The 9,384-nt window shown below is 39.6% G+C and overlaps 1 protein-coding gene across 1 annotated transcript; it reads left to right on the top strand.

The window, feature by feature from the left end:
• Positions 1–281: 281 nt before the first annotated feature.
• On the top strand, positions 282–8,892 carry LOC133099213 (tripartite motif-containing protein 64-like). The gene is made up of 6 exons (XM_061202731.1): positions 282–320; positions 1,964–2,378; positions 3,531–3,626; positions 4,330–4,580; positions 7,267–7,367; positions 8,402–8,892. Exons 2-6 carry the CDS (start codon positions 1,968–1,970, stop codon positions 8,890–8,892), a joined length of 1,350 nt encoding a protein of 449 aa, XP_061058714.1. The 5' UTR covers positions 282–320; positions 1,964–1,967.
• Positions 8,893–9,384: the final 492 nt, after the last annotated feature.

The following is a 9,384-nucleotide window of genomic DNA, read 5'->3' as shown; positions in this document are numbered from 1 at the left end:
TTCTTTTAGGGTCTCAGCCCCCTAAGATTGGGTTTTTTATATACCGAAAACCCAATCAACCATTTTCACACCTTTCTGAGTAAACTTATCAGTATTTCCCACTTCCCGTTGAAGGTATTATCCAATCTCAAGAAGTAGGTGTGGCCTCAGGAGAGTCTAATCCTTTAAAAGGCAACTTTGTCCAGAGGTGACTGCTTCTCTCAGGGGGACTGAGGGAAAGTGCAGCTACCAGGTGTTGGACAGTTCTTGTTGACCCTGATATCCACAGATTTCCAGGACGTGCAGCCTTCCAGAAGTGAGATCGCTCACAGTGGACTCTGGTAAATAAGGAATTGATTGTAAATATCTTCATGCCTATTTTCTGTCATCCAAATCCTTTCCATTTACCTATTGGCCTGTTTGGGTTTTGTCCAAGCAAACAAGTAGTTGTCTTAGTTTTTTTTAAATGACCTCAATATTTAAAATATCTGTAACTAGAGCAATTGTAATATATTGATATTTGTAATATTAACATATGTAATCATTTTTATTCCATTACCTTACATGTTATTAGATGTTTTTAGGTCTTAAATGAGATTTCTACAGACATATGTATTTATGAAACACATAGAACACCTAAAATGTTCAACATAATGTATACATTTCATAGTCTTTATACAGATGAACATGAGTTAAATGTGTTGAATTAATTAGAATATCTTCTTGTAAATGTCATATGCTCTATATATATATTTTTAAACATTTTTATTGGAGTATAATTGCTTTACAATGGTGGGTTAGTTTCTGCTTTATAACAGAGTGAATCAGCTATACATATACATATATCCCCATATCTCTTCCCTCTTGCGTCTCCCTCCCTCCCACCCTCCCTATCCCACCCCTCTAGGTGGTCACAAAGCACCGAGCTGATATCCCTGTGCCATGCGGCTGCTTCCCACTAGCTATCAGTTTTACATTTGGTAGTGTATATATGTCCATGCCAGAATAAAGGCGCTATATTTTTAAAGACTTCAGTTTGCAGTCTAGATTTGAAAAGTGTTCAGGATAGATCCAATGAACTCATAGGGACTCCCAAGAAGTGGCATTGGTCAAATAGGGAAATATCAGAAACAAAGAGGATATGATGTTGCTTCCATTAACTACATCTTTGGAATTTCTAGTGTAGAGAGAAAATCTTCATGTATATTCAAATTTTTTCTTTGGTTTTAAAAAACAACTGATTAATTTCTACTGGTTACTGTTATAGCTTGAACATTCCCTAGTTCAAAATGTGAAGTGCTCTGATGATCTGAACTGACTCCAGGAAAAATTGTTTTCCTGAACTAGAAATAACATAATTCTTTCCTTTTTGTCTTGAAAGGAGGAATTTTGCTATTTAAGTTGGAAGCAAACCCTGAAATGTTTATAGTTTTAAGATGCCAAAGGTAAAGCCAACATTGATTATATTAAGTTTAAATTATTCTAAACAATTTTATTTGTCTTTAGAAAAGCACATCTGTCAGTCCAGAGGCAGGAGACATAAAGAACATTAGAATAGAGGCAAAGTGTGTGCAAGTATGGGTTCAAGTCATGCAGTCATGGAGAGAGAGAGAGAGAGAGAGACAGATTGAGATTATATATGTGCTTCTGTACCAATCAGCCAATAAAAGTAACTCTGGAGTCATCTTACCATTTACCCTCTGGTCTAAGCTTTAAGCACGTCCATGTCATTTAGGTATGACTGAGAACACGGTTTATTTTAAACCAAAAAGTTGCTAGGGACTCTCTTATCTAATTTTATCATTTGTATCAGCATGAACCTGTCTGTATTCACCATTTCTAGGTTTGTACTGAGGGTAAGCAAATAGGTAAATTAGATAGAGTTCAAACAGACAGGACTTTGTCCAAAGGCTTTATTTTCCCTTATCAGGGCAGAAGAAAGACTTTCGCTCTTACCCTCTCTATTTCTGTCTTGAATTTTCAGAAACATGGATTCAGACACATTGCAAGCTTTCCAGAAGGAACTAACCTGCTCCGTCTGTATGAACTACTTCATAGACCCCGTCACCATAGACTGTGGGCACAGCTTTTGCCGTCCCTGCCTGTACCTCTGCTGGGAGGAAGACCAGACTCCAAAGAGCTGCCCTGAGTGCAGGGGACTATCAGAGAAGCCAGATTTCAAAACCAATATTGTACTCAAGAGTCTGGCTTCCCTCGCCAGACAGGACGCAGCTAAACAATCCAACAGCTCGGAGGTGCAGATCTGCGTGACACACAAAGAAGCCAAAGGACTCTTCTGTGAGGTTGACAAGACCCTGCTCTGTGGCCCCTGCTCTGCGTCCCCAGAGCATGCAGCTCACGGCCACAGTCCAGTACAATGGGCTGCTGAGGAATACCGGGTAGGTGATGCTTCTAAAGCAATTAGGAACCTATAGGCTCCTAAATCAGAGAGAAAGATGAAGATGATAATGAAGTTGATGGGGATGGAGATGGTCGAGGTGGAGATTTTTCAGTGTAGATCATGTAAGTGTATTGTTTTAATGTTGTTGCCCAATTGTCCAAACATGTGGAACTGCTGTATCCTGGGGCATGTGGTAGCACCAGGCACACTGGCTCCGGACGTGAGCTTGACGCATTCTTAGTCAAGTTATATAAAACTCTGAGTCTCAATTTCTTAGGACATGAGAAATTTCATTTCTCTCATGGAAATGAGAGATTCCATTATCTATAAAGTTCCCCCAATTCTTTCTTTCTTTTTTTAATTTTTAACTAATTTATTTATTTTTGGCTGCATTGGGTCTTTGTTGCTGCGTGTGGGCTTTCTCTACTTGCAGCGAGCGGGGGTTACTCTTCGCTGTGGTGCACGGGCTTCTCATTGCAGTAGCTTCTCTTGTTGTGGAGCATGGGCTCTAGGCACTCAGGCTTCAGTACTTGTGGCACGTGAGCTCAGTAGTTGTGGCTCATGGGGTCTAGAGCACAGGCTCACTAGAGCACACAGGCTTAGTTGCTCCGCAGCATTTGGGATCTTCCAGGACCAGGGATCTAACCTGTGTCCCCTGCATTGGCAGGCAGATTCTTAACCACTGCACCACCAGGGAAGTCCCCCTCAATTCTTCATTATATGTTTCTGTCACTTTAATATTCAAAATATTAGAATCAAATTAGATTAATGTGGAAAAAGCTGACCACATCATTCAAACTCAAGATTTCTATTTTCTAAACCAGTGGTCCCCATCCTTTTTGGCACCAGTGACCAGTTTCGTGGAAGACAATTTTTCCATGGATGGGGGCAGGGGGAGGTTGGGGGCATGGTTCAGGTGGTAATGCAAGGGATGGGGGTCGATGGGGAGCAACAGATGAAGCTTCACTTGCTCGCCCACCACTCACCTCCTGCTGTGCGACCCCGTTCCTAACAGGCTGCAGACTGGTAGCGGTCCTCGGCCCAGTGGGTTGGGGACCCCTGCTCTAAATGACCGCCTTTGCTCATACGTAAGGGGATGGAATTTATGGTATCATCATCTGTGTCACTAAAGCTCATGGTTATTTTGCAGGAGAAACTTCTGAAGAGAATGGGCTCTTTAAGGAAAATGGCACAAGAAATGCAAAACAGTCTGAATCAAGAAGCTAACAAAACTCAGTCGTTAGAGGTAAGAATAAAAATATTTTATTTGTTTGCATGGAGACAGATATAATCCTGCTTAGACTTTTAGCAAAATTCAAATTACCAGGTAAAGGATAGTGGTTTTTTCCTTGGAAAGAGTAGTGGTTTCAAATGACCTATCAGTAATCACGATTATAATAGACCAATACAAACTAGTTCAAAGAGTGCTAGTATATGGGAAAACCAAGGCATGAAACGTATTCCTAGGCCACATTTTGAAGATTTGAATAAACCTTCTCAGACATGGAGTATAAGACAACATTGTGCTAAGTGTGTCTGTGAAGGTGAGGAGAGGAATGCAGTAGTACCTAGAGGAGAATTAGCGCATGTTTTTAAAGATGCACAGTATGGGGTTTACCTAATAAAAGAATATTTAGAAAAATCAGGGAAAGGAACAAGAAAAAACAAGATTTGGGTAAGAGAGGAAATAATTGATGGAGTAAGAACCCTGAAGAATCCTCCTAGGGAGAAAAACTGGGACCCCCTCAGATGGCTTGATTTAAACAGGAAAAGAGGCGAGAAACTTTAGAGAAAGGATGGGCTGGAAGGACCAGCAAATATTCCAGGCCTTTTGAAATGTGAGGCAGAAAGTTTGTCAAGAACTTTCCCGATGACAGTAAGGAAATAATATTTGACGTTTTCTGTTGGGAATGAGGATGAGTGATTCTTTGAATCCACTATCGCTGCAGAACTATGCGGCCGTAAGGAAGGTGATGATCAAAGTTCAGTATCAGAGGATCCACCTGTTTCTCCGGGAAGAGGAGCAACTCCATCTGGAGGCACTGGAGAAAGAAGCGAAGGAGACTCTCCAGCAACTCAGGGAGAGTGAATTCAGAATGACTCAACAGAAAGAGAGTCTGAAAGAAATGTACAGAGAGCTGACTGAGATGTGCCACAAGTCAGACATGGAGCTGCTCCAGGTGAGAAGGGAGGCTCCATCCTCAGAGACAGAAGTACTGTTCTGGGCACCGTTGCCATGACATTGAAATGTTACCTGCATATACTCTTATCTCAGCTAAGGGATGATGCTCCTTGACTCCCATTATCTTATTTGTCCAATCCCTTATTTCTCATAGCCTGGTAATCTTTGGGAGGTTATTTTTAATCCTTTCACTAGCTAACATAGGAAAGAATTTTTTCAGTGTGATCAGGAGTACTGTCCAGACAGATTATCCAAAATCAGCAAAATTCTGTAACCAGGGGAAAGTTAATTTTCTTGGAGTAATTCTCAATACGTTGTCACTCTCTATTATCCCACACTTACTGAAGACATTGAGGTTTTGCCCATTGTCTAGGTAAAATTTTTAGAACTGGTAGTCAATTTCAATGCACTCTATAATTCGTTTTATATGGTTCCTTGTTTTGCTTTAATTGTTATCATAAATGGTGAGATCTCTCCTTGGGAATAGGACTGAGCAATGACTGACATTGGAAACCTGATGTTGTTGCATCATTACACAAACTCTTCCTGGCCTCCTTCCTTCCTTCCTTAATGTGCCCTGAGGAAGCGCATCATGTTTTAGTTTAAGTTCTGTTATTAAGATAGCCTCTGATTGTTCCTTAGAGGAGCATGAGAAAAACAATACCTTATTGAACAAACAAGAATAATAAAGAAGATGCAAAAGGACAGAACTCTCATGATTAACATGATTTTTTTTTTTTTCATTGCAGGCCTCGGGAAATGTATTGGAAATGTGAGTGTACGCTAACGATTTTTGATTTCTGGAAAAGTTGTTGTCTTTTTGATGAAGTGGTTGGATAGTCGTTCCTTGGTACCATGGGGAATTGTTTTCAGGCCATCCCCAAAATCTAAATCCCGGGATGCACAATTCCTTATAGAAAATGCCATAGTATTTGCAGATAACTTACAAGCATGCTCCCATACACTTTAGTCATCTCTAGACTACTTATAACACCTAATAAAATGTAAATTAAATGCTATGTAAATAGTTCCCAGGTATGTGGCATTTTCAAGTTTCACTTTTTGGAACTTCCAGGAATTTTTTTTTTTTTTTTTTTAAATGATGCCTTCACTTTTTTTTTTTTTAATTTTTTTTATGTATTTATTTTTGGCTGTGTTGGGTCTTCGTTTCTGTGCGAGGGCTTTCTCTAGTTGTGGCAAGTGGGGGGCCACTCTTCATCGCGGTGCGCGGGCCTCTCACTGTCGCGGCCTCTCTTGTTGCGGAGCACAGGCTCCAGACGCGCAGGCCCAGTAGTTGTGGCTCACGGGCCCAGTTGCTCCGCGGCATGTGGGATTTTCCCAGACCAGGGCTCGAACCCGTGTCCCCTGCATTGGCAGGCAGATTCTCAACCACTGCGCCACCAGGGAAGCCCCAGGAATTTTTTTCTTTCTGAATATTTTCCATTTAGAACCAGGGAGGAAGAATGTAGGGGAGGGATAGATTTAGAATTTGGGATTGACATGTACACACTGCTATATTTAAAATAAATAACACACAGTGGTTATCTCAAGGCATAGGGAAGAAGATCAGGATTAAAAATGGTGGTCAAAGGAGACTTTAGCTTTACCTATAATGTTCAAACTTTTTGAAAAGAATGTATCTATGTATTATTCTATAAGTAAAATAAATTTAACAAAAAAAATAGATAACAAACAAGGACCTACTGTAAAATAACTAACTAACTAACTAACTAACTAACTAAATAAATAAAATAAAATAGAAATTACAGATTCAATCCATGGTTGAATCCATAGGTGCAGAACCCTCGCACATGGATGACGAACAGTACATCTTTTGATCTATTAACATCGTCTTTTTGGCTATTTTCTGTTGTATTTCAAAAGGATTCTAGAGGCCTTCTGATCCTTGGTCTGAGAAGTTTCCTTTTCATTTGGCTGAATTCAAATATACCTGAAAACTTTCTGACATTCTGGGCTTTGTTCCACCCACTCACCCCATCCTCTCCAGACTCACCACAATAAAACTTAGGGAAGGGATTTTTCTAAGATATCACAGAGGAAGCACCTACACTAGTGAGTTGGAAGGTGAAAAAGGCAGGAAAGAGGCAAATTCCCTAATAGGAAGAGGGGCTGTGATTTTGTTCCTAGGAGTAGCAGTGAATCAGCCTGTTCCATTACAGCAAGCCCCCTTGTAGGTAGGACCTCAGAGCTAATGGTTTCCTGGTGCCCACTGGAAATTTAGACCTTCAGGACCAAGGCAGCCAGGCTGGAATTGGATTCCCTTGCTGGGCTGATAAGAGCAAACATGTCTGGCTCAGTGAACTCTTCCTTTTAGACACTGAATGTATCCTTGATGACTACTTGCTGACTGAAGTCCCAAAGGCTTTGCCTGAGTTTTTTGCTCTCTGTAAAATGCCCAGGATCTTTGCATTACCTGAGTTGGAATAGAGGAAGTGAATGAAGTTCAATAAGTTGAAAATTGGAGTAAAGTCTGAGAAGAATGGGGAAGTTGAAATTTGATGTAATTTATATTTAGAAAAAAGTATGGTAACTTTTTATATTCCCAAGTGTGTAGAATATAATGTATACCCAATTAACCAAAAATAGGAGAATTCTGACAAAATATCCTGGATTAAAAACTGCTTTTTTGTAATGGTCCTGTGATTAGCCTTTGACCTTGAAATGTAACTGACGTCATTTGTTACAGGACTGATTTCATACAGATGCAAAAGCCTCAGCCAATGAACCCAGAGCTCACTTCCTGGCCTGTCACTGGAATCCTAGACATGCTGAACAACTTCAGAGGTAAGAGTCAACCTTCGGTGAGCAGGACTACATTTCATTAGAACTTCTTGGGAAGGAGCCTTCTTTTATTGTTATTTTATTTTTTCTGACATGGAGGTGGTACATAACTTCCCAAAGTTGTTACATTTTTCCTGCCTGTGTAGTCGTATTACAAAGATCAAGGCTGAACTTTGCAACCTATAGTTTACCGAAAACGCAAAGCTAGATATGTATATTCAGTTACATATGACATAGGCAGAGCAAGAAGAGAGCAACCAGCTTGCTCATGTGGGTATAAAGAGATAGAATATTTACTTTTGTGAGTAACCATCAATATTGTGTTTATTCAGTTTATTTCACTCTTAAAAAGTTAAATATGGCATCGCTGGTTTTTAATTTGTTCTGTATTACCAGCGCATTTATTATGCATTGTACAAAAATATTTATTATTTCTAAAATCAACAAGAATTGACAGAAAAGACTAACATTGGCTTAGGCAGGATAATTGTAATGCTATTAGATCAATTTCAAAACAACTGAAAGGCAAGGGATATTTGAACATGGTTAGCCAGAACATCCTTTTAGAAGCTTCCAAACTATTCATTGATGGATTTCTATCAAAATTTTGACCTTTGAAAATGTAGTAAGTAGAGACTATAGCCCAATAAATACCCACATGATAGCAAGTGCTATCTACATTTAGATCGTATTAAAGACAAAGGACACAAGAAAAGTTTTCCAAATGAAAGAAAAAAAATAATGTTTTCGGTGAGTCCTGAAATAAACTATCAAGACATTGACATTAAATCAGACTTCACAGAGTTCATCTCTCCCTTTTTTTTTCCCTTTTCTGTATGATTTGAAGTCTTTCTTTGTGCTGGTGAGATAGTAATGACTCTTGTTCTTCATAGAAGAGCTAGTCTGAACTCCCTTTGCTGTCTTTGTTTTGTATTTCCTTGGAGGAGGGAAAATGAAAAGACTCATTGGGTAGAGAGCCTCTGCCTCTCAGACCATGGAAATCCCACTTGCTGACCTGATTTTTTCTCTTTCTGCAGTGGATAATGTTCTGAGTCAGAAAATGACCATTCACAATGTGAGCCTTTCTGAGGATGGTACAAGTGTGACGTTTGGAGGTGACCACGGCGTGTCCAGACAGCCCCAGATTGTGGAGAGATTTGTGGCCTGGGGAGCTGTGGCCTTCACCTCTGGGAGGCATTACTGGGAGGTGGATGTGACACACTCCTCGAACTGGATTCTGGGAGTCTGTAAAGATATCTTGACGAGTGATACTGATATCATTATTGATTCTGAAGAAGCATTTTTTCTATTTTCTATGAAAGTGAACAATCATTATAGTTTGTCCACAAACTCCCCACCCTTAATTCAGTATGTGCAAAGGCCTTTGGGTAGGATCGGAGTGTTTCTGGATTATGACAATGGAATTGTGAGCTTCTATGATGTTTGCAGAGGTTCCCTCATATATAGTTTCCTTCCTTCCTCCTTCTCCTCCCCTCTGATGCCTTTCCTTTGCCTTAGATCTCCATGACTAGTCAAGTTCCGTGACCATTTAATTGATGAAATTCTCACCTGAACAAATTGCTGTCCTAAACCTCACGTGAGGCCACAGGATGATATCTATCTCTGAGCACATTGTAATTTAATGGAACATACGACTGTATGTTTATAAAATGGCATAACCATGTTGAATGTATAAATTTGTTAATTAAATTTTCTTGTAATAAAAATTTATTATGGAATATTTCATAGAGTATAATCAGTTGCTTTTCTTCTGTCATAAATAATAGTTTTATTAAAATAAAAGTTACATACCATAAAGGTCACCCCATTTAAGCTATGTAATTCAGTGGCTTTTAGTAATATTCAAAAAGTGAAACCATAACTATCTAATTCTAGGACATATCCATCACCCCAAAAATAAACCAATGCCCATTAACATTTACTCCCCATTCCCCCTCCCCCCCCCAAGTCACCCCCTAATCCAGTTTTATTCTTCATGGATTTTTCTATTATATCGTTT

This window comes from Eubalaena glacialis, chromosome 10, assembly GCF_028564815.1.
Source record: "Eubalaena glacialis isolate mEubGla1 chromosome 10, mEubGla1.1.hap2.+ XY, whole genome shotgun sequence".
Classification (NCBI taxonomy): domain Eukaryota; kingdom Metazoa; phylum Chordata; class Mammalia; order Artiodactyla; family Balaenidae; genus Eubalaena; species Eubalaena glacialis.
This window is presented reverse-complemented; position numbering and strand designations above follow the sequence as displayed.